Source organism: Sardina pilchardus, chromosome 5, assembly GCF_963854185.1.
Source record: "Sardina pilchardus chromosome 5, fSarPil1.1, whole genome shotgun sequence".
NCBI lineage: Eukaryota > Metazoa > Chordata > Actinopteri > Clupeiformes > Clupeidae > Sardina > Sardina pilchardus.
The window spans coordinates 28861842-28887400 of NC_084998.1; the positions used below are offsets into that span (position 1 = coordinate 28861842).

The 25559-nt window shown below is 44.1% G+C and overlaps 4 protein-coding genes across 4 annotated transcripts; 2 read left to right on the forward strand and 2 right to left on the reverse strand.

Moving 5' to 3' along the window:
- The first annotated feature begins 3621 nt into the window (after positions 1-3621).
- On the forward strand, positions 3622-4584 carry LOC134079639 (odorant receptor 131-2-like). Its single transcript, XM_062535731.1, has one exon. It carries the CDS (start codon positions 3622-3624, stop codon positions 4582-4584), a length of 963 nt encoding a protein of 320 aa, XP_062391715.1.
- A 4583-nt stretch (positions 4585-9167) lies between these two features.
- LOC134079640 (odorant receptor 131-2-like) lies at positions 9168-10127 on the forward strand. Its single transcript, XM_062535732.1, has one exon. It carries the CDS (start codon positions 9168-9170, stop codon positions 10125-10127), a length of 960 nt encoding a protein of 319 aa, XP_062391716.1.
- A 4037-nt stretch (positions 10128-14164) lies between these two features.
- On the reverse strand, positions 14165-15546 carry LOC134080880 (odorant receptor 131-2-like). Its single transcript, XM_062537492.1, has 2 exons — positions 15485-15546; positions 14165-14954 (listed from the first exon to the last, which is right to left on the reverse strand). The coding sequence occupies exons 1-2, from the start codon at positions 15544-15546 to the stop codon at positions 14165-14167; spliced, it is 852 nt and encodes a 283-aa protein (XP_062393476.1).
- An 8420-nt stretch (positions 15547-23966) lies between these two features.
- LOC134080881 (odorant receptor 131-2-like) lies at positions 23967-24929 on the reverse strand. Its single transcript, XM_062537493.1, has one exon. The coding sequence runs from the start codon at positions 24927-24929 to the stop codon at positions 23967-23969; it is 963 nt and encodes a 320-aa protein (XP_062393477.1).
- Positions 24930-25559: the final 630 nt, after the last annotated feature.

Sequence of the window (25559 nt, forward strand, 5' to 3'; positions counted from 1 at the left end):
AACAACTATATGACCGCTTCGCTAGCTACGCTAGCGGCGGTCATAATAATGTAGTCAATATTATAACTTTATGTTGGTTTAAGTTGAAACAAAACATGAACTGAGAAAATCCATAATTCTACATTAGGGGTGCAACGGATCGAAAAAGTCACGGTTCGGATCGTTCCTCGGATCAAGAGTCACGGATCGGATCATTTTTCGGATCAGCAAAAAAAAAAAAAAAAAAGACAAGACAAGACAAATAAACATAGTTTTGTCTTTGACGGGATGTTGTAACGTGGCTCAAGCACTTTCAGCATGTGTTTAAAGTAGGCTAGTGTTGTCACGATACCAAAATTATTGTTTCGATACCGATACTAAGTCAAGAATGACTTTTTCGATGCTTTTTTACAATTTTAGTTGATTTGGTGTTTAATCACCTTATATTGAATATTGTGTGATCATTCACACCAGTGGCCATCCAAGATTCTGCTAGATCCTCCACACACAATCTGCATAATTACTAGTAGCTACAAATGTTTAGTCATTTCATTTGTGTACTGATTTAGCTATCTTTAAAGAGTCACTGCACCCTAAAATAGGTTTTTTGAGCTGTTGATTGATTGAAAATACTCATAAGTGGTGAACTGTACTATTACCAGGGTTAATATTGACAAAAATCGTGTTTCTCGACAAAAGTAACATTTCGTCTGATTTTGTATTGGAGATATTGCTCTCTCGCGCATACTACCGTTTGAAAACATGCCATGGCATGTTGGTCCAAAATACTATTGGAATGCTGACGTTGTCCTGTACTTCTAGTCCGACACTACGTCACCGGGTCATTACAAATTAGGACTGAAACGCCCCAACACCTGCTGCCCTGATTAGCCTACCTGTGATAAGCCATGTCTGCAGCTCTCATTCCCAGATTGACACGAAATCACCATGGTTGATTGGTTGCAGCAGTGCTGCACTCTCTCTCCAAAATTTCAGAACGTCTCGCCCATTTTGAAAGCCGTTTTCAGAAATGTAAAGTGGGTGGAGTTATGGGGTGAAGTGACTCTTTAATGTGGTGTGTAGGAGTGCGCATAGGAGGTATGTGTAATTGAGTCCCTGTCGCTTTAAGAAATAACGTGAGGGTATAGGCTTCAGTCTCACGGTTTTATTCTTGAGAAAATAAGTTGGATATAGTGCATGATGACAAGGATATTTCATTAGATAAAATACATGTTAATAAAACTAACAAGTCGAAGAAAATCTTTCTGGTATCATAAAACAGATGAGTGTCTTGCAATGCTCTCCTTTATGATTTTGGTGAGCATAAGCTATCTCCAGATGTACAAGTTAGCCAAGGTTGCGTAGCTTATTGCTGACATTGAACCCAACAGTAGGCTAAGCCTAAATTACCTAAATATCATAGCATAGGTAGGTGCGCAACAAACTTGAGATGAAAGTGTGCACAAACGAACTTGATATTAGGCTATTATTGTGTTGCTGCTATGCAGCCACATCAGCACTTAAACTAGTAGCCATGTATTGCTGGTTATGGCAAGACCGCTAATAACGTGTGTGAGAGCAGAAAAGACGCGCAGGCAGGCTAGGGGAGCAGAGCAGGGAGGGACTAGAAGCATGCCTTGTGGACACACATGTAACTTCAAAAGAACACACGGACATTATTATTAATAATTATTATAAATCAATCCGCGGATCATGTGTGTGCCGAACCGAAGATACTGATCCGAACGGATCACGGATCAATGATGATCCGTTGCACCCCTATTCTACATCATTGTTGGCAAAATGATCATGATAGCCTATATTTCAGCCATATCTGCTTTAGTCTTAAGTAGTCCCTTGGCTACTTTGCTATAAATGAGTTTTCTTTAGGCCTTATAGACCATTTTGTAATATGTTATAATGTTTGAAATATATGTATCTCAGTCTATCAATAGTTCTCATAAAAGTCATCAGATGTCATCATTTAAGGGGTTATTTTTCAAAATTTTCTCCCGGGGGTGCATGCCCCCGGACCCCCCTAGTAAATTACATTGAATTGCACAGTAGCGATACTATAGTACCTTAGCTATACACTAGAGCAGCAGTTCACAAACTTTAGCCCCCAAGGACCACTGACTTGGCTCGCGTACCCCACCGTTCCGTTGACACATTAAAAAGGGAGGGGGGGGGGGGGGGGGGGGGGGGGGGGGGTATATAGGGGTCGGATATATTTTCCTTTTTTTTTGTCCTTTGCCAATCACACCCCTGAACTCTTCCACTCATATACTGTATGAAGAGGAGTTTTTTGATGACGACACAATTATTTTTGAGTGAGAGAAAAAAAAGGAGCCTGTACAGTTTATTTTTTTGTTTATAATTTTATGTTATTACTTTCATTGTTTATGATATGTCCGTCTATGTTAGTAAAGTATATTTTTATAGTATAGTGTGAGCTTGATTTTGTTTGGTTTATTTGTAAAGTGTGAGTAAAAAGCTTACAGTAAAGTAAATTGTTAGACTGTGATTGTAGATTGTGTTTTTTTTTTTCTTATATGATTTTATTCCAAAATTGTACAAATCAGGAAAGCTTAGACTGGGCTCTTTCCGAAGAATTCAGGCATTGGCTGTAATATTGGGCCTACTGCATTTACTGTGTGCATTGTTGGGTTGGGTTGCAACCAGTGTTTGGGTTTACTGCATTTGCTGTGAGCGTTTCAAGGCTATCACATTACAACTTTTGCAGAATGGACCAACTGTCAGAGGAGTGTGGTGGGGGAGAGCACCATGTCTACCAACAGAAGATATCTCCTGTTTGATGGTCAAGGGAGAGGTGATTACATCAGCTGGTGGAGACAGCAAGGGTAAACGCCAGGTGGACACTGGCGGTTATGAAGTAAACAAGATAAGAAGAACCCAATTGGACAGACTCAGAAAAACAAGGTTACACAGTTTGCATATATTATTATGCATGATGGGAGGATGGTTTCCACCAGAATACTTGCCCCTGCTCGACATTGATTGGCTAAAAGGTATTTTTAGGGATGGCGCAAAAGGAGCACTTCTCAGGGCCAAGGGGTAGAAAAGATACAGTAGGTAGCAGCCATCCACAGGTACGATCTCATCGGGGGTCCCAGCAGATGACACCTCACCTCTGCCTTTTGCCTGATGGTTGGTCTGAACATTGTTTGGGCTGTACTATCATTGCAATATGCGAAAAAAGATCAACAGTCTTCAGAGATCTCCGTTCTGCATTGTCTCCTTCGGAGCCTTGTTCCAGAGTGCTAGTTGGTATATTGTTTAGTGTTAATTGTTCATTGGATTTGGAAAGTGGACATTTACCACAAACCAGAAGTGACCACAATGTTGAATATGATCAGGAAAATTTTCTGAGAAGTGTGGAAATTTGAATAAGGAATAAGTATGCCATTTATTAATGGAAAATGTGTAGGAACACTCTGTCTTGTCCAGCCTAGCTCATCAGGTGCATTCATCTTCCAAAGGACTTTACTTTTCTGAACAAATGTTTTTAGTATTTTTGTTGACGTCTCTGTGTAGTGTCTGATTGTTTATTTTCTTGTACGACATATAGTGTATGTCTATGAGACATGTTGAACTATGTATAGATTGTAAATGATGAACATGATGGCTATGACTAACCAGTCCAGTGAAGGCTCTCAGATTAATCAGCAGATGTTTAAGGTGGAACTGATTGAGGGGCCGGTGACTAAACGTATTGTGGCCATTCTTATGTCCATGCTGTTCACCTGCATCAACAGCATCATGTTTCACACTCTCTTGAGTAAACCTGTGTTTAGAGAGCTGCCTCGCTATATCCTCTTTGCCCACATGCTCTGTAATGATAGTGTTCAGTTAATGATCTCCATGTTGCTCTATATATTGTCTATGAAATTACCACCATTTCCAAAGGCCATTTGTGCACTGTTGTTAGTGGTAACGGAGACAACTTTCCGCAATGCTGCATTGAACCTGGCTGTGATGTCACTTGAACGTTACGTAGCCATATGTTTTCCACTACGCCATGGTGAGATGGTGACTCGAAAAACAGCTGGTATTTGTATTGCGCTCATCTGGTTCTTCAGTTCGATAAACATTTTGATAGATATCATTTATGCACTGGTAGTCGATCCAGCGTCTTATAAAGATCTCATGATTTGTACTCGACAGAGGTTTTTTCTGTCAGCATGGCAAGTCGATGTGTATCAGGGCTCTAGTTACTTCTTTTTTGTGACTGTAACAGGAATCTTGTTTTTCACTTACATTAATGTCGTGGTCGCAGCTCGATCTGCCTCAGCTGATAGAGAATCTGCCAAAAAGGCTCATAAGACCATACTACTTCACCTTGTTCAGCTAGTGTTCTGTGTTAACACATTTGTCTATGTAAGCATTGAAACAGCCCTGGCTAGGACCAGCAGCAGTCGCCTGTACAAAGACTTGCGGTACCTGAACTTTCTCTTTGTTCTTATTCTACCTCGGTGCCTGAGCCCCCTGATCTATGGCCTGAGAGACGATGCTGTACGCCCCTTATTCCTCTACTATGTCAGGTGTGGAACCCAAAAGGTCAAACCCTCTGTAACCGCACACTGACAAAACTGGACAAAAGTGTACAGCGGCGCATTGTGCTGCCCCAGAAGAAAATGAATCAGTATAATATTTTATTACCTCCGCCAAGGAGGTTATGTTTTCATCGGGGACCGGTGTTTGTCTGTTTATTTGTTTGTTTGTTTGTTTGTCTGTTTGTTAGCAAGATAACTCAAAAACTTATGGATGGATTTCCATGAAATTTTCAGGAAAAGTCTGAAATGAACCACGGAAGACACCATTACTTTTTGGGAGTGATCTGGATGCAGGATTATTTTTAATTAAAGGATTAATTATCAACATTGCGCTATAAGGCTGTTATTTTTCCCCCATACACTTGAATGGCGGCTGTGATGTCACAATGGCCTAGGCCAGCTGTGCTCGTTAAGACCATCGCCCACCAGATGCGTACGCGGTGCGGCGCGGCGCGCCACGAAAAAAAATAGAATTCCATTGTTTTCAATGGAGCATCGCCCACTGGAAACGTCTGCCGCGCAGCAGCCGCACAGAGATAGAAAACTATTCTAAAATCCTGCGCGACAAGCCCAGACCGCCGAACACCGCTGAACGCCGTTTCTGGTGGGCGTTGGGCTTTAAGCTCCCAGAGTAGCCTAGTTCCCGGGCTAATCAGAACACCTGTGAATCCAATGGTGTCAGGTTCTAAGCATACAATCTGACTCTCCATGAACTACACATCCTGTTGAAGTGTTTCCTGTGTGTCAAAATAAAAGTCACAGCTATATCTCATGCTCTGCGCATTATATCTCTAGAACCGCTTGACGCACATGCTTCAAATACATGCTTGATAAGAGTCTTTGTATGGACTCAATTAACAAAGGTTTGAAATAAATTCAAAAATCTATCAGAGGTTCGCTGTAGCACTTGCTGCTGTTCAGCGAACCTCTTCTCCTCCTTCTCCGCCTCCCCTCTCAGGAAGGTGAGGACACTATTGGCCCTCGGTTTCTTGGGGGGGGCTCCTCCGTTGAGGGAGCCCCAGAGGTGGAGGCCTCCTCTTCGTCAGGGCTTGCAAGCGTGGGATGTGGGGAGGCAGACGAGGGGGCCACAGCACACTCAGCCGGGCTCTCCGCGTCACATGAGTCCAGGAGGAGGGGAGGGTCCATTGCTGGTCTCCCCCCTATGGCCTCCTGCATCGCGGAGAACCACGGCCAAGAGGCAGCCGTGACCTCTCCCCGGTCTGTCCCCGTCCCAGTTGGGGGACACCTGAGCTCCTGTAGGAATACAAGGAATGAGATTAGCTACAAATGCTTAAGTCAGACTTTGAAATGAAGGCTCTGCTAATTTTCTGTCCTTCAACAAGTCTGTTCATACATTGTATTTCCTCTTTAGATTGTCCCACTTTTTGGCACACTGGGAGGGGCTGAGTTGTTCAATTTCCAGAACTTTGATTATTTCACTGCAATCAAACAAACTCCAGATTAGTCAAGCAAAGAAAAATCCAATGCAACCACTACGGTTTGCTTAGAATGTTTTATTTACTGACCTAGTGGTGCCTAACCAGTCCATGAAGAGAGAGAGAGAGACCCAATCCACACCACTCAAAAGAGCCGCACAACATACAAAAATGTTCAGGTTGGAAGCTTTAGGCATCACTTAAGTAAGTCTGTATAGATCTACATCAGTCAGTTGTAACAATTTTTAGTGTTATTTTCAGGGAAGTAGTGGAAGCTTAATGCAAGTAACCCAGTTTACCCACCTCTGACATTTCAGTGTGCTGTTTAGCCACCTTTTCAATGTTCCTTTCACATTGAAAAGGAAAACACACTGTATTATCCAGATTCACTATATTTAGGCTACACTCATCCGAAAACTGATACCACATGGCACAGTCCACCTTACCATGATCACAGAATTAATCGTTTACCCACCTCTTCATTTGCCACTACACCCCAGGTTATTTTGGTAACGTTGACTTGTTGTCAGAAGGGTTATGCTGAAAATCCACCCTTGGAATGCCCCGTGTTCCTCCTTGTAGGCCTATTTTGCGCTTGTGTTAAGGGTTTTGCTGATTGCAACAGTATTTAACATGGCTAAAGAAACAAACGCGTCTGCTTGTTTTGGATTCCTATACATCAAGTGATGAAATTATTGCAATTGTTGGCAGTACTGTGAAATTATTACATGCACTTTTATTTACTAGAAATATTTCGGCAAATTAGAAAAAACCTAAGTCCAAGCAGAAATGAGAACAGTTGAGCGGCACGAGCCTCACAAGAGCAATTATTGCTGCATGCGGCTTGCGAACCATAGTAGCCTATCGCCACCCCTATAGGCTTGCATGTAATTAGGCATTGTTAGTGTAGTCTATACATGGCAGTAACCTACACAATAGTGTAACATACATTAGATAATGCCTGAATACCAACTGCATCGTGTTTGCGTCGTGACATTAAGAATAAAGCTGAGTAAATGAGAACACTCACGTCCAGGCCTTTGTGGCGGTATGCCGCCTCCCAGTAAAGAGGTGATCCAGGTCCATCCAGACCTGGATCAGCCTCTCTGTTTGCTTGTCACTCCCTGTGAGTATGACAAAACAACATTACACACTATAGGCTCCTCATATATACTTATAAGTGGCCTGCACCACTTGTAAATTACATAACGCACATCTCTGTCTAACAAAACAGTAAAAAGTAGCCTGTGCCTATGCATCACACATTTAGGGGGCAGTGTTTTCCCCATTGGCCTGTCCTAGAAACACACTAAGAAATTGTTTAAGAGTGGCAGACGCAAGCCAAGATTTTTAAGAGTGCGACTGGAAAAAAATTCTAGGTCGCGATGGTGCACCTGACGCTGCTCGGGTAAGCATAAATATCTTTGACAAGTAATTAACTGTTCAGCCATTTTACTTGCCAGTTGCCATCAACTATGACTCCCAACACCTATTTCCTATTGCCCACAACTGTTTCAAAATATAAGTCATCAGTGCCATAATTCTGTATTTAATAATTTAACTATTTAAACTATGCAACTATTTAACTCTTTAGCCATTACAAATTACAGTTGTCATCAGCTATGTATCCCACCAAAAGTTTCCTCTGCCCACAACTGTTTCAAAATAAAAGTCCTCACACAATCAACTATGACTCCCATCACCTTTGTCTTTACTTCACCTCTATCTTTGTGCTTGAATGACATTTGAAACATTATCTAGCAATATTTTACTGAGCAGAAATGTTTAAATTGTCATGCACTCTTAATTCCCTGGAATTACTTTCTCTAGTTTGACATTTTCATGGCTTCAGCTAAGAAACAAATAGTTCACCACACACATCGAACTTGCATCAAACATTCATCAACCCATCTGCTTTCACTTTCAATGAAATCCACTAGAGAACGGACAAGGCTTGCAGAGTAAATGAAAGAAGCACCAAACCCGTCGTCATCGTCAGCGGCCTATTATACAGCAATGGTCTGTGTTAGGCTACTGAAACCTCTGACCCATGCATGATTCACAAGGGTCAGGTTTTATGTCCATTTGGACAATACAAGCACTTTCTTAGTTTATGCCATGAAGCTAAAATGAGTTGATAACAGCTGTCGCCAAACTGTCATGCTATGGACGAAACCAACTAGCTGTTAGCCTAGCAGCTCATATCATTGAATATTACTGAGAACTTGCGCAAACCGAGCCTTCCTGCAGGAATTCTATAGCATGCTAGAATGTCTTGAAACAAGGTACTAGGTTTTCGACAATAAATGTTACGGAGTCCATGGTAGAACTTCAGACATTACCACAAAGTGATGAAATATTGCAGGGCACCTTTAACATTTAAAATGAGGCATTGGCAACATTGTATGTGTGCTGAAAGTTTCTGTAGAACTGGCGCACAAGGAACCAACTTATTTTCCCTTTGGAGACACGCCCCCTTTTTGAATGCTCACACACACAGTTCTCCTTCCGTCAATAACACGAGATTTGCGTTTGTCAATAAACTTTTAACTTTAAACTTTTATTTAAGTCATAAATTCAAAATAATTTTGCCTGGAAAACCAGCGGAAAAGTTCTACAGAAGAGGCATGATCAATAAGTATAGTTCAAATGACTTTGTGCGCTTGGATAGTCATTGAACCAATCAGACCAACGATCCTGGTGTGCCAGGTGGATAAGCCAGTTAGTGATTGGCCCCCACATATTTTCAACAGAAGCAGGAGAGATAAATGTGCAGATTGAGCTGCAGGATGAAATCCAATCACCGGCAGATCAGGCTGTGCTTACCCAGTCTAGGTGGGGTAGAGAACATGTGACTTTACAGGCTGGGATCATGATAATAGCACTTACAGTACATGTGCTTACAGTATAACAACAACTGGGACAAAGCAGCCCTAATCTGGAGGTTCACTTCATTGAAAAAATGAATGATGTGTCCTTCTCATCAACAACACAGCTCATCAGAGGCATATATGTCTTCCAAATGACTTTGCTTTTCTGAATGATTTTTGTGATTTTGTTTGTGTCTCTGAGTAGAGTCTGATTGTTTGTTTTTTTGTACAACCTGTACTGCATATACTGTATGTCAATGATGTCTGTTTAACTCTAAAATCGGAAAAATATATAGCACATTATGGTCATGACTAATCAATCAAATGAAGGCTCTCCCCTGGTGCATCAGCAAATGTTTAAGGTGGAACTGAATGAGGGGCCGCTGTCTAAACTTCTTGTGGCCATTCTTATGTCCCTGCTGTTCACCTGCATCAACAGCATCATGTTTCACACTCTCTTGAGTAAGCCTGTGTTTAGAGAGCTGCCTCGCTATATCCTCTTTGCCCACATGCTCTGTAATGATAGTGTTCAGTTAATGATCTCCATGCTACTCTATGTTTTGTCTATGAATTTACAACTGGTTCCAAAAGCCATTTGTGCACTGTTGTTAGTGGTAACAGAGACAACTTTCCGCAATGCTGCATTGAACTTGGCTGTGATGTCACTTGAACGCTACGTGGCTATATGTTTTCCACTAAGGCATAGTGAGATGGTGACCCGCAAAACAGCAGGTATTTCTATTGTGTTCATTTGGTTCTTCAGTTCAACAAACCTTTTGATAGATATCACTTATGCACTGGTAGTCGATCCAGCATCTTTTAAAGAGCCTATGTTCTGTACTCGACAGAGGTTTTTTCTATCAGCATGGCAGGTCGATGTATACCAGGGCTTCAGTTACTTCTTCTTTGTGGTTGTAACAGGCATCTTGTTTTTCACTTACGTCAATGTCGTGGTCGCAGCTCGATCTGCCTCAGCTGATAAAGAATCTGCCAAGAAGGCTCATAAGACCATACTACTCCATCTTGTTCAGTTAGTGCTTTGTGTTAACACGTTTGTCTATATAAGCATAGAGAGAGCCCTGGCTATGACCAGCAGCAGTCGTCTGTTTATGGATCTGCGCTATCTGAACTTTCTCTTTGTTCTCATTCTGCCTCGGTGCCTGAGCCCCCTGATCTACGGCCTGAGAGACGATGCTGTTCGGCCCTTATTCCTCTTCTATGTCAGGTGTGGAACCCAAAAGGTCAAACCCTCTGTAACTGAACACTGATAAAGCCGGGCAGAGTTGCACAGAAAATAGCCCCAGAAAATAAAAGAGGATTAGTATCATATTTTAAAAGGAAAATGTGTCTTATACTGTATTTTTTAAGAGCTCGAGAACATCCTCTTGTTACAACATGATCATGTCTCATCGTGAAATATGTATCATCATGGAAATATGTGAAAGTATTTTTTCACATTGTACTAAAAACATTTCTTGTTGTGAAATGTTTAATTGACATTCATTCATGATGGAACAAAAATCCTCATATTTCATGATATGATTATTACTTAAATGAAAATCATCATATGAAATTGAATAGAATAGAGAAAATGTTCAGCAGCTTGACATTTTGAAGAACTCTTTCAGGTCCATACTGACTTAAGGGGAGTATGTGAGATTTATGCAATATTTGTGCTGAATTATTCGTGTTTGTGCATGGTTGGGTATGTATGTAGATGATGTATGTAGTCAATGTTGAACGAGCACCACAACTCTAATGCAGCATTGACTGTGTATGTGCAATTAACTTCAATTAAATTAAATCTATCCATAAAATAAGAAACATCCATGCATATGTCTGTCTGTTCTTCACATCTTCACATCCGACCAATTTGGCAGGTGTAATATGAAGTGGGAATGAAGGAGGAGACCACACACACTTCTCCGATGGCAGTTTTTATTGAATGGCGTTTCGGTCCTGAAGCCTTTGTCAAGTTTCGCAAAATAGAGGTGTGCGCTGAATGTGGAGTGCATCAGAGAATGCAGTGTTAAATATGGCATTGTGTGGATGCAAAATGCAAATGCAAAAACGATGCAAACAAAAAAAAAAAGACATCGGACCCTACAATGAACACTTTTTTCATAGCCCTCTTTACACCTATAAAGGCCAAATAAGTCTGTCAGCGTTAACGTTAATCGTGATGTGATTACTGACCAAGCATAACACTTTGATATAAAAGAAAAATCTCCTTTTTTTTTATTGATCGCAAGCCACCAAGGATTTTTATTTCACAACATGACTTGTTCTGTTATCAACAATCCTCTTTTGCTGCTACTATTTTGACCCTTTGATGCACCAGTTCTTGTCCTCAAACACAGACACATCCTATTAGGCTTCTGCCTAGTTCTCCGCTAGTTATGGAGATCATAAAAACACAGTTCTCAAAAGACGCACCGGATCGTTGTTCTGATTGGTTGAAGGACTATCCAAATGTATAGAGTCATTTGAACAATGCCCATTGATCATGCTCTTTTGCAGTAGAAATAAAGCACAGACTCCCTATACTGATGTTCAATCTTAAAAGACTGAGCTTATGGCAGACTAGGCCTAAAAAACCATCAAGCGCAAAACATAGGCGATACATATTCAATTATGAGTAGCACGGAATCGTATTCATTCTCCAGTGGAATCATGATTGGATAGCTTACTCTGTGATGAGGCTAAAAATGATGTTATAGCCTAGTTAAACATAAATTGGAATTTTGGATGTAAGACCTCATTTCCAACTTAGCTGGGGTGATATAGGTCGGTGGAGACAGTTTTCAGTGCATTTCATCCAGTCCTTAAGTTGCAGTGTTCGCCTTTGCTAAACTGGTGCTGAGTAACATCCAAATGAGTTTTACCCACTCCACAGCACACCCGAGACAAATAAATTAAAACGTCAGACTATCGATGTACAGTACAGTACATGTCTGTGTTGATAGGATAATGTTAGAAATAAAACTAACATTGCATCTCAATGATTTATTACATTGTGAGGGACTAGTTTCTCAGCAGCAGCGGAATTTTCCTTTCTAGATTAGTAGTACTGCGTCAAAAAGTATAAAAGAAGCAAACTCCAGTCGGGACATCTAGCAGTAGCCACCTTATAAACAGTGTTGGGAAGGTTACTTTAGAAGTGTAATGTGTTACAGTTACAAGTTACCCTGTTTAAAATGTAATAATAGTGTAAATATTTGAAATACTTTATCTGAGTAACATAACAAATTACTTCTTAATTACTTTTCAGATTTTTTTTAATGATATAGTCCACAAATCCATGCCAAGATTTCGGCCTGCCGAGCAGTTCGGTACAAGCGCACAAGGCAGCATGGGCATTCCCAGGTTATATTGAGCCCCTTTTAAAACACGAATTAGCATCACATTTTTTATGAGGCTAATATAATGATAACCACCACAAGGTCAGACTTAAAGCCAAATTTTACTGTAAAATCAATCTAGTTCAATGCCCTTTTCCGTGACATATAAAATGTTTTCTAAATTTCCAGCTATGAAATGCATTTCTATGAGACATTGCTACAGACACACAAGTTTACATTGCTGGCAAACTGAAATTCAGATCGCTGCATGCACAGGCAGACTTGTGGGCTGATGGCGCTGTAGACGTGATAGAGCCTATCAGAAGGTCACGTATCAAACTATGGCTGTGGAAGGAAACTGTTCTTTTTACATACAATATTCTTTGCAAGGTTTTGCTGACATTATTGAGATGTACTTTAATTCAAATTGTAATTTTGAAACATTTCAAAAGTACTAATTACACGTTTTTCTCCATTACTGTAATGTATTACTGTTACATTTATTACCTCCGCCAAGGAGGTTATGTTTTCATCAGGGATCGGCGTTTGTTTGTCTGTTTGTTAGCAAGATAACTCAAAAAGTCATGGATAGATTTTGATGACATTTTCAGGGAATGTCAGAAATCATCCAAAGAAGAAACGATTAGATTTTGGGAGTGATTCGTAACACCGTCGGGATTCTGGAGCCGTTTATGTTTTTCGTTAAGTGGTGTAATGGCATGGTATGGCCATGTGGTGGCAATCTAAATAGTTTAGGTTCAAATGTATGACAACGTAGGAAGAACAATACAGGCGGAGGTCTGCACTCTCTGAGTGCTTTTCTAGTTTTGTAATTAAATTAAATAAAGCAATTACATGTATCTCGTTACTCCCCAACACTGTTTATAAACATGGTGATTCAGTGTGCATGCAAAAATTGTGCATGCAAATATGTAGACTAGTGATCATTTTAGACCAGATGTCTTTGAAAAGCCCAGCAGTCTGAAGGATCACAAGTTACTGAAATCAAATGCCGTTCCATCCATCTTTCCAGATGCACCAACAGCTACTGATGAACAGGTAATTACTTTTGGTTGGGTACTCTTGCTAATTGCTAAAGCAAGCCCCTCTCATAACGTTAGCCTAGCTGCTTCTGATAACTTTATATTGAGACTGTGCTACCAGTGACCTTATGTGTGTTGTTGCCTGGCAGAGTGGAATTAGTTGGAGCGGCAGGTAAATAAACTTGTGTGACTGTCACGAAACCGGCATCCACTGTAGCCTGGATAAAATCAATCCGCTACTGCCATACAGGGAACAAAGTACAGACTATTGCAATGTGATGCAAGGTCAGTTTTATTTCTAACATTATTCTATCCACACAGACATTTGCATTGATAGTCTTGACCAGCTGTGGGGAGGGTGGTGTCTGTGTAACCCCGCGTTCACACTGTCTACGTCCGTCAACGGATCTCATTCACTTTGCATGGGGCGGACTCGAAATGCATTGTGGGTCCGTCCGTTCCTTCAGCTCCGTTGCCTCCGTCAAGAAAGTTCAGAAATGTTCAACTTTTCAGGCAGCGACGGATCCGTCAGCCAATCAGATCGCGTGTATGCAAATACACATACGGCAGACACAACCTCCGAGATCCGTCGACGGACGTGGACAGTGTGAACGCGGGGTAAGGCTCTAACTGCCTCATGACGTCAGACTTGTGGACATCGGGACACACATTTGTGATGTATTGTTTTGTGTATATATTCAGGCATATAACAGCTTTGTTTTACATATTTTTAATGAAAGGTTTTAATCATATTACACTACAGGCAAGCCAGTTAAATAACTAAACAAAATATTTTACCCAATAGAAATATGTGATAATATGATACACTTTTCATTTAAAGTCATACCAATGTAACATTTTTAAAGTTCCCATAGGTGACAGAAGAATGCAATCTATCCCAGTTATACACTCTCCTGTCTCTCAGTGTGTAGTTACAGAGGGCTTGACCTTTTGGGTTCCACACCTGACATAGTAGAGGAATAAGGGACGTACAGCATCGTCTCTCAGGCCGTAGATCAGGGGGCTCAGGCACCGAGGTAAAATGAGAACAACAAGAAAGTTCACAATGCGGAGATTTATGAACAGGTGTCGGCTGCTGACCATAATAAGGGCTCTCTCAAAAGTTCCATACAACAGACTGTTTAGACAAAGTATTAACTGGCCAAAATGTAGCAGGACTGTTCTCCAAGCTTTCTTAACAGATTCTTTATCTGCTGAGGCAGATCGAGCTGCCACAATAACACTGACATAAGTAAAAACAATAATAACTGTTACTGCAACAAAGAAAAACCCAGCGAGTCCTTGAAACACATCTCTTTGCCATTGGGAAAAAGTAAACATCTCTCGAGTACAGTACATGGGTTCGTTATAAGACAGCGGATCCAATATCAGTGCGTATAGAATATCTATCACCACACTTATGCAGCCTAAGAACCAGATTACTGCAATTGAGACGCCCGTCATTCTCTGTGTGACCATCTCGTTATGATGTAAAGGGAAACAAATAGCCACATAGCGCTCAAGTGACATCACACCTAGGCTTAAAGGAGAAATATTAGCTGTGGTTGCTGCCAAGTAAATCAAAAATGAACAAATAAACTTGGGGATCTTCTGCCAAAATTGAAATAACATGTAGAACACAGGGGACAGCACCAACTGAACTGTGTCGTTACAGAGCATGTGGGCAAAGAGGATGTAGCGAGGCAGCTTTCTAAACGTTCGGTTACGTTGTAACCTTTGTTCTCTGAGTGAAGAGACTATCTCTCCACTCCGTTACATATTCCATATGTACGGGGAATCGACCTACCGGATCGAATAACGTGGATACTCTTTAAGACACACCGGTTGTACCGGCCACGCCCTTGATTAGTGTTGTTTAAAACACCTGTGCTGGCGTGGAACTAGTGCTCCATATTGATCGACACACACCTCCGAGCGGCCCTCTGGTGGAGAGATAGTCTCTTCACTCAGAGAACAAAGGTTACAACGTAACCGAACGTTCTCTATCGTATCGAGACTATCTCTCCACTCCGTTACATATTCCATATGTACGGGGAACCCCTGTAAGACACCCCGGGAGGAGACCGTGCGGACCGAGCACACCGGTAATAGATAGATAGATAGATAGATAGATAAAGAACTATATACACTATATACACATCCCTAGGCTTGGCAGCACCGCCAGTCGCAAGTGCCATTGCCTTTCGCCTGGTCGCCAGACGCTAACCAGGGCTTACTGACCCCGCAAGACGCAAAGGAGTAACAGGGATGGAAGTCAACTGGCCTGCCAGACGCAGGGCCATTTGAGTGTTAATGAATGAAAATTAATAAACAATATCTTGACCGATGAGCCCCTCGGGCCTCGGGAAAACAACTAAGAAAAGGGGGGCATGAAGTCACGGTCTAGTGACACCTAGCACCCGCTCCCCAAAGGAAGGGCCAGCTGCCACGTTGAGGGAATAGTACCTTGCAAAGGTCGATGGAGTAGACCATGTGGCAGCAGCACAGATCTCATGGATGGAGGCGCCCCGCCACAGTGCCCATGAAGTGGCCACGCCCCTTGTTGAGTGGGCACGAAGCCCTGACAGGGGTGGCCCTTCGGTAGCTATGTAAGCTTGTTGAATGGCTTCCACTACCCAATGGGAAAGCCTTGCTTTCGACAGTGGTTCGCCAAGGCGATCTGCCTTAAAACAGACAAACAGCTGGTCCGTCCTCCGTGATGGTGCTGTCCGCCGTAGGTAGGCTGTGAGTGCCCTGACGGGGCAGAGGGCAGAACGCTGATGTTCGCCCTGAGCTGGAAGCAATGGGCGGAGCTCGAAGGTCTGGTTAGAGGCTGATGGCACCTTCGGAAGGAAGGCCGGGTTAGGTCGAAGGACAACGCCGGCACCCCCTGAGAGGAACCTGCAGCAGTCTGGATGGATGGATAATGCCTGCAATTCCCCTACCCTTTTCGCTGAGGTGACTGCCAGCAGGAAGGCAGTTTTCAGTGACAGCCACTTCAGATCTATCACTTCGAGTGGCTCGAAGGGAGGATGTTGCATTGCTCTCAGCACCCGCTCCAAGTCCCACTGTGGCACCCTCGGTGACTCTGTATGACGTGCACACCGCTGGGCACCCTTGAGAAACTGTGACACCAAGGCACAGCAGCGATCAGATAGTACATTGTCCCCTACACGAGCTGCCTTAATAGCGGCCACCATACCCCTAAGGGTGGAAGCAGATTTCCCTTGATCCAGCTGCTCCTGCAAAAACTGCAGGATCTGCTGGGCTGTAGATGTGAGGGGGTTCACTTGGTGCACCTCACACCAGGACTCAAACCGGCCCCATCGAAAGGAATATGCAGCTCGGGTAGAGGGCGCCCGTGCAGATTCCAGCGTTGTGATGACTGGCTCTGTCAAGCCAAGGGCCCTGAACTCGGCCCTTTCAGGGGCCATGCCCAGAGTCTCAGGCCCTGTGGAAAGGGGTGAAACAGTGCTCCCCGTGCCTGTGAAAGCAGATCCCTCCGTATGGGAAGCTCCCAAGGAGTCCCATTCAGGAGTGGTGGAATTCCTGAAAACCATAGTGTGTGAGGCCAATTCGGGGCCACCAAGATTACAGATGCCCCCTCGACCCGGATCCTCTCCAGAAGAGGATAGAGGAGGCTGAAGGGGGGGAATGCATACAGCAGGCCCTGGGGCCACTGATGAGCCAGGGCATCCACCCCTAGTGGTGGGTTGTCCCTCCCCAGAGAAAAGAACAGCGGACAATGAGCTGTCTCCTTGGACGCAAACAGATCGGCCACCGCTGTCCCAAAACGCTGCCAGATCTGTGCCACCACCTCCGTGTGGAGCCTCCACTCCCCCGGCTGTGGGCCTCCCCTGGATAGCTGGTCTGCAGCCTCGTTCAGGTAGCCCGGTATATAGGTTGCCCTCAAGGAGAGGAACCGTGGGTATGCCCATGTCCATAGTTCGTGGGCTAACCGACATAGACGGGGAGAGCCCACTCCCCCCTGCCTGTTGATATAGGCTGCTGCCACTGTGCTGTCGGTCCTGACTAGGACATGGTGGCCCTGCAGGCGTGGAAGAAAGTGTTGGAGGGCCAGGCGAACCGCCATAAGCTCGAGCATGTTGATATGCAGGCCCACCTGTTTGCCCGTCCAGGTGCCCCGGATGCCAAAGCCTGCATGTACAGCTCCCCAGCCGTCCAGCGAGGCATCCGTCATCACAAGTTGCCGATGCACCACTGGGCCCAACCTGCTGCCCCTCTCCAAGCTCTCCGGATGCCTCCACCATCGGAGTGCAAGGCAGAGCCTCCGTGTCACCCAAACCCTGGTCGTCTTGGGGGACAGGGGGCTCAGGCCTAAGCCCAGCAGGCATCTTTGCACAGGTCGCATGTGCAGAAGGGCCAGCGGGACCACCTGAACCGCTGCTGCCATCAGTCCCATCAGGCGGAGGCACAGCCACCAGCTCACGCCTGTGCGGGGACGAAACAGAGAGAGGCAGGCTCTCATCGCCTCCTTCCGCTCTCTGGTCAGGGTCACTGTGGCAGTCCTGGAATCCAGGGTCATGCCCAGGAACTGTGTCTCTTGTGACGGACTCAGCCTGCTCTTTTTCCTGTTCAGGCGCAGCCCTAAACTTTGGATGTGTTCGAGCAGCAGATAGATGTGATGATGGCACATTTGTTCTGTTTGAGTGCACAGAAGCCAATCGTCCAAATAGTTCAGGACCCTGAGACCTTGCCGCCGGAGGGGTGCAAGGACTGCGTCCATGCACCTTGTGAATGTACGAGGGGCTAGAGAAATTCCAAAAGGAAGGACCATGAACTCGTAGGTCCTGCCCCCCACTTGGAACCGGAGGAAACGCCAATGCCCCCTCCAAATGGGAATTTGGAAGTAGGCATCTTGCAGGTCGACCGTAGCGAACCAGTCGCCTTGATGTATGGCCTGGCGCACCCTTGGAATGGTAAGCATTCTGCATCTGAGGGGACGCAAATGCTGGTTTAGACCTCTGAGGTCCAGCACTGGCCGAAGGCCTCCATCTTTTTTGGGGACCAGGAAGTAATGAGAGAAGAACCCAGCCTGGCAGTCGGTCTGCTCTACCTCCCTGATGGCACCTTTGGCAAGAAGCGTCACCACTTCTGCCTTCAGTATTTCTCTGTGCTGTGAATCTTGAACCGTGGGTGGAGGGCGGGGTGCTGACAGTGGGGGGGTATTGAGAAACTGTAATCTGTAGCCCTGGGTCATGGTAGCCACGACCCATTGGGAAGCCCCTATTGCAGCCCAGGCTCTGACTGATGTTGGTTGAGAGCCTGGGTAGCCGGGGCATGACACACCGTCAGGGACGGGGTGGAGGCGGTTGGGGCCCCTGGCGTCGGGCTCCCCGCCTCCCCCTCGCCCTGCCCTGCTGAGGAACGTGCTGCCTCCGATGGTGCTCAAGGCGCTGCCTCAGGTCCCCTGGCCCCCAGCCGGGGCATGGTGGTGGGTCCCGGGGCTGAGTAGGCCAGGGGCGGCGGTTCCCTCGGCGGTAGGCTGACTGGCCCGATAGCTCATTAGCATAACGCCGAGCCTCCTGGGCCTGCTGGAGCATGGCCAATGCGCCTGTTCCGAACATAGCAGATGGCTCTACCGGCAGGCCGACAAGGCATCCCCGGTCGGCTGGCTGGAGGCGGGACTGCGACAACCACAAGTGGCGCCTGACCATCCAAAATGACGCCATGGCCCTACCCGCTGCTTCCGCCTGCTCCTTCATTACCGTAGAGAGGAGAGAGGAGACCAGTTGGACTTCCTCTGTAACATCCTCCCCGGTACGAGAGAGGTGGCGCAGATACAGGGAGAGGATAGCTCCCGTATTTGCGAGCCTTGCTTGTACAGCCATAGAACCATGCATTCTGACCAGTAGGCTGTCCATAGTTCTGCAATTTCTGCTAGGGCAGCTTGCTCGGCCCAGGGCTGCCCCAGATGGAGACACCAGAGCAATCAAAGACTGATCCATCGGCGGGGGATGGCCACAGCCGATACGCTCAGCCCCGCTCACATTTGCCAGTCGCCTGCTGAAACCAGACCAACGACGGTTAGCAGTAGGCGTGCGGAACTGCCTCAGAACCACCGCCTCGAAGTCCGGGAGAAGAGGCACCCTCTCAGGGGTTGGCCGCGCCTCGCCCTCCTCCTCAAAACGGGAGGGGCGGGTGTGAGGGTCCTCGGGCAGTGTGATATCTAAGGCTGCAGCTGCCCTGCTCACGATTTCTCGGAGCTGTGAGGTTGCTGACGGCTCGAGAGCCCCACGGCCCTCGCCCTCCGGGCTTACTTGCCCCGGCACCAGCACATCCTCGTCTTCAGAGGGAAAAAGAGAGACTACATCAACCTCTGTCTCCTCTTCTGAGGAAAACAGAGGGAGTGGCTCCCCTTCTGCATTCATGAGGGGGGGAGAAGAACAGTCACCTCTCTGCCGCTTTGCACTCTCGCCACTATCAGCTGTGGTAGAGGGTCGTTTTCCCATAAAAAACTGGAAACGGGCTTCTCTTGTGCGTAATGGCAGAATGAAACAGTCCATGCAAGCTGCAGGGTTATCTCTGGCAGTCTGAGCATGCTGGAACCCCAAACATGCGACACATTTATCATGCCCATCCTCTATTGGCAGCCCCACTGCACATAGCACACATACATGAGTGGGCGTGCTGGCCATAATCACAAACAATATTATACTTTTTTTTTTTTTTTTTTTTTTTTTTTTTTTTTAATTATTATTATTATTTTTTAATATATTTCCGCTGTTAATGCTGCCCTGCAACTTTAAACCAGGCTGCGGTCCCGCGAGATGTCGGCCAATCTCGCGTGACTTTGTGTCCCACGAGGGATTGTTTACATGTGAGAGTTGCAGCCGGCAGGGTAACAGCTAGCCCTTTGGCTATTAGCTCTTTAGAATGCGGTAGCCTCGCGTGTAACCGCGTGCAATACACTCTGAGCAGCAGCAGCACACACGAGTAACCGTATGTAGTTTGCCTGGCAGGGCAGGCAGGCCAACGCCTGAACCCGTGAGCCCCTGTTCTCTGACGTGATCTACCGCTGGCACCGCGGGCTACGTCTTTTTGGAGATTGGAATACTTTACCTGTGGGAAAAAACGAGTACAACAACCAGGGAGAAAGCCTCGCGACAATTCTCCCAATACTTACCTGGTAAGCGGCGTCTGTTGTCCACGTCCTGTATGTGTGTCTCTCTCTCTCTCTCTCTCTCTCTCTCTCTCTCTCTCGAGTCTAGCACGTATTCGTGTGGAGATCAAAAAAGCACTAGTTCCACGCCAGCACAGGTGTTTTAAACAACACTAATCAAGGGCGTGGCCGGTACAACCGGTGTGTCTTAAAGAGTATCCACGTTATTCGATCCGGTAGGTCGATTCCCCGTACATATGGAATATGTAACGGAGTGGAGAGATAGTCTCGATACGATAGAGAACACAGGCTTACTCAAAAGAGTGTGAAACATGATGCTGTTGATGTAGATGAAAATCAGAGACACAAGCAAGGTCACAACAGTTTGAATAAGTCGCTCCTCATTAATGACAACCTCAAATGTTTGCTCAAATACGAGTATAGTTCCTACACCAGATTGATTGATGCTTCCCATCATCTATACACATACATACAGAATATACAACATACAAAAAGCTCACTGGTCAATTCACAGAAATTATAGGTTGAGAAATTTGGAATCCAGCCTTCATAAAGGAGAAAAAAACAACAGTTAAGAAAAGTGTAGAGAAGTGTATGTTCGAAAACAAAAAAAATGTAGAACAGTCAACAGCAGTCAAAGTGAGAGGCAAATAGCATCACGTGAAGTTGAAACTTAATGACTTCCTAAGCTACTTGTCCTCTGAGGGCAGTCACCCCTACTGAGCGTGTGTTGCTGTGTCCAACTCATTTTTATAAGCAGCTGTGATGTCAGCATACTGTAGGTAGAATCCCAGCCTTTGTGCTCACATTTTTGTTCCCTACTGCAACTACAGTACTAACAAATCAGATACCATGAAATCAGTATTATTATTGCTATTTAATTTCAATTAAATTCACAATATATCAATTATCAAATATATCAATATATAACCACATTATCACAGTATTTAATGATTGTAGTGGCGAGACAGTGATCGTCCCCCTCACTTTTGATGAGAAAAAATTATAGCCTATTAGGCTAAATTAAACGTCCCATAAACAGCACTACACAGCACAGTCATCTGGATTTGAAAATCTCACTTTCACTCACACAGTAATGTTTGATTGATAGATGAGCAACTCTTAAACCACATTCAAGTTCTTAAACATTTATTTCTGACATCACTTACAAGACAAAATTATTTTACTTGAGTTAGGAGTGTATAAAATCCTCATAGGCAGTAAAGGTACAGCAATCATTGATTTTGGAAGTTACTGCATTTTGCCTTGGTATGGCTCTTTTATTTGTTGGCAGATAATACAAAGGCACAGTACAGCAACTTCAGTAAAAAGGGTCAAAGGTCGAGTTTGAGCCCAAGATTTTTCATGTACAGACTTACGGTATCTTCATTAAAGCAGGTGATGGCCAGATTCAAATTGCCCTACCTAAAATTCATTTGAAAGAAACTTTAAAGTCACTTTCAGTTCTACACTCTGGTGATTTCAGGTCTTTTGCCTTTGCAAGACAGTAGTACATCGGGAGAAGGAAACGGAGGAATGATTTAATCATCATCGGATTCAAAGGCTAGGCAGCTAACTCTTTGAGCGACATGGTGAGCTACTACAGAAAAAGAAAGACAAGCGTTGTAAATGAAACGACAGATGAAGAGCGGTGATTGTTTGGAGATGTAGGCCTAATGTATTGGGAGTCTTCTCAGCAGAACTTACGCAGGAGCTTGCATACCTTCTTAACATCAAATGTCTACTTTAATTACATTACACTACATTTAGCAGTCACTAAATATACTCAGGTTTTTTAGCCAATCACTACACTGAAACAGCATCTTCTAAATGATCTACTGTTCACAGACTCAACAGTTCAAATGGATTATAGCCCCACACGGTGGACAGGGATGCTGTCTTGGTCTCCACATGAAAACAAATAAATGCTTTCTCATTCCAAGTAAATTAGTCAGGTTGATAAATTGTTGCTCTTTTTATATCATTGCAACTCCCACTACTGGGCCTTTCTTATGTTGTGATGTGATGCCATTACAATTAGTTTAATGGGTTCGTAACACCCACTATAACAAACAACCCTGTCAAGTGTCAGCTCATGTCTGTGTGGCCCAGTCTTGTCCAGGTGCACTGTTTCCCGTGTGTCTACTACTGGGCTGATGGAGGGCAGCCTCACAAGCTGTGCATAACAACATTGCCAAAGCATCACATTCATAACCAGAAGAGCATACCTACTGTACACATTAGGTACTTACTTACATACTAGCTGTTCGCGTGTATGAGCTATCATATGTATGTTGTGTGTGTGTGTGGTGATTAAAATGAATTGTTGCTAATTGCAGAAACAATTTTATTTTCTAAGTCTTCTGAAATTGTATACCAGTTAAAAATTGTAAGTGTGAAAAGGTTATTTTACACATCAGCAGACTTACACTGCACTGCTGCTGATGCATTTGGGGGGTTATTTTGTTTAAACCAAGGTTGAGGGCACTCGAATTTGAATTGAGCAAAGAATGATCTAGGCTCTTGACAGTTCCAATAAGTGAAGTAAAGTTAGTGTTTGCTGGAAATTCACTGAATTCATTGACAAATCGTAGCTTCACTAACTAATCGTATCACCTAATGTTATTAGACCAGTTAACAGCTTGTTGAGCAACACTGTACCTTAACGTTGATGTTATAACTCACTTTAGTGTCAAAATACAAGTCCCATGTCAATAGAGAATAGAAATGAAGTATCTCAACTGTAAGTACAGCGCTTTCTTGTGGATAATATCATAGCCTAGTCGCCGTTTTAGGAGTTAGATTGTGTTAATGCATTATCACATTTGCTTTGACAGGTTAAGGTAGATACAGTACTTTACTAGCCTGGCAAGAAATGTATAGTCTGGGGTCAGACCATTCACAGAGCTGAAGCCTGTGGGTGGGATGAACAGCTGTCTTTCAAACTGCCTCTGTACGTAATAGGCCAGCATTTGTGACCAATCGTAGCCGGTCTGCAAAACGGCAAATACATCCTTCTTTAAAACGAATGACTTGAGTGCTTCTTTCTGCTCAACCTTCAAAGAAAAGCCCAAGTCTAACTCTTCCAAAGTCGATTCAAACGAGCGCGCTTCGTTAGCCTCATCCATCTTTTGTTTTTCTCTATGGTTGTGCAACGCGGTCTTACAACCAACTCGTCGAACGAGGACGCATGGTCCAGCCCCCTGGTGTCAATATTGGAAGCCGAAGGTGAGCTAAGGCGGGCTCAAGGATTCCATACACAGATAGAGTGTTCTGATTGGCTAGGCTGGCCTGGGGCCTAGCGCAGGCTTGGCCTCAACGGTGCGACCCTAGACCATCCCGCTAGGCAAAAATATTTTTGCCCGCTAGGGTGCGTCTAGATTTCTAGGCTAGTACCTTACTACATCACAGATAATTCAGAGAAACAATTTAACAAAATGTGTCACTCGTTAGAAATCATTTACAGGTTTCATTTAATTGCAATAACTTCATGACAATTTTAACAAGTCCTCTTAATATTGTTTTGGCTCCATCTGATGATAGAATGTACTTTATGCAATCCCAACTCAGCTCAGTCTCTCAGTGTTCAGTTACAGAAGGTTTGGCCTTTTGGGTTCCACATCTGACATAGTAGAGGAATAAGGGCCGAACAGCATCGTCTCTCAGGCCGTAGATCAGGGGGCTCAGGCACCGAGGCAGAATGAGAACAAAGAGAAAGTTCGCAACACGGAGATTTATGAACAGACTACGGCTGCTTACCATTATAAGGGCTCTTTCAAATGTCCCATACAACAGGCTGTTTAGACAAAGAGCTAACTGACCAAGGTGCAGTAGGACTGTCCTCCAAGCTTTCTTAGCAGATTCTTTATCTGCTGAAGCAGATCGAGCTGCACGTATAACACTGACGTATGTGAACAATATAATGCCTGTTGCCGCCACAAAGAAAAATCCACTAAGCCCTTGATACAAATCGTTTTGCCACTGTGAAAAAATAAACATTTCTCGAGCACAGAACATATTACTTTTAAAAGATGATGGATCCACGATCAGTGCATATAAAATATCTATCACAGCATTTATGCTACCTAGGAGCCAGATAATGAGAATTGAAATACCCGTCATTCTCTGTGAGGCCATCTCACTATGATGCAAAGGGAAACAAATAGCCACATAGCGCTCAAGAGACATCACACCAAGGTTTAAAGGAGCAATATTTAACGTGGTTGCTGCCAAGAAAATTAAAATTGAACAAACAGTCTTGGGGATCCTCTGCCAATATAAAACTAACATAAAAAACATGGGAGACAGAATCAACTGAACTGTGTCATTACAGAGCATGTGGGCAAAGAGGATATAGCGAGGCAGCTCTCTAAACACAGGCTTACTCAAGAGAATGTGAAACATGATACTATTGATGCCGGTGAACAGCAGGGACATGACAATGCACACAACAATTTGAATAAGTCTCTCTTGATTTATACCTTCAAATATTGCATTAAAAAAGAGTAAAGTGCCTTCACTGGTTTGATTATTGTTTGCCATTACCTATAAATGACACATACAGCATACACAACATAAAAGAAGCTGGCAGCATACAGCAGAAATCAATGTAATGCACAGTTGAAGAAACATGTACAAAAGTAAAACGTATAAAACATACAGCCTCTGTAACTCAGTCAATAGCAGTCAAACAGTGGAAAGAAAAGAGACCTCCCTCCACTGAGTTTGTGTTGCTGTTTCCAGCTCTTTTTAAACCCAGTAATGATGTCAGTGTAGGTAAAATTGAAGCTCACTTGCTGTAACTCCTGAAACGTCATTAACAGTCACCTGATCATCTTGATGGGAGGACCATTCCATAGAAAGACTGGAGTTGTGAGTTAGTAGTGGTGTCAGTTTTTTTTTTTTTATGTTCCTAGTTTAACTGTTTTCTGACTTTTTGTAGTAGTCCTGTGTAATTATTCCACGTGTAGTTTTTGTGTTCCATGTGCTTCCTTGTCACTTCCTGTTTCCCTCTTTTCACTTCCTGTTTACATTTAATTTTGTCATCCATGGAGGTATTATAAGAACTGGAGAAAGTGAACAAGTCCCGCCCCCATGCATTTCAATGGGAATGCTAGGCTAGTGAACATTGCCAAAATTGACCGATTTTTTCAGGCCTCAACATGGCGTTTC

What these genes read in the sequence shown, in the direction of transcription:
- LOC134079639 (XM_062535731.1), top strand. Translation starts at nt 3,622, where the DNA reads ATGGCTATGACTAACCAGTCCAGTGAAGGCTCTCAGATTAATCAGCAG.
- LOC134079640 (XM_062535732.1), top strand. Translation starts at nt 9,168, where the DNA reads ATGACTAATCAATCAAATGAAGGCTCTCCCCTGGTGCATCAGCAAATG.
- LOC134080880 (XM_062537492.1), bottom strand. Translation starts at nt 15,546, where the DNA reads ATGGCCCTGCGTCTGGCAGGCCAGTTGACTTCCATCCCTGTTACTCCT. An exon ending in ACTCCTTTGCGTCTTGCGGG is followed by an intron (nt 14,955 to 15,484) that starts GTCAGTAAGCCC and finishes CCGAACGTTTAG; the next exon opens with AAAGCTGCCTCGCTACATCC.
- LOC134080881 (XM_062537493.1), bottom strand. Translation starts at nt 24,929, where the DNA reads ATGGCAAACAATAATCAAACCAGTGAAGGCACTTTACTCTTTTTTAAT.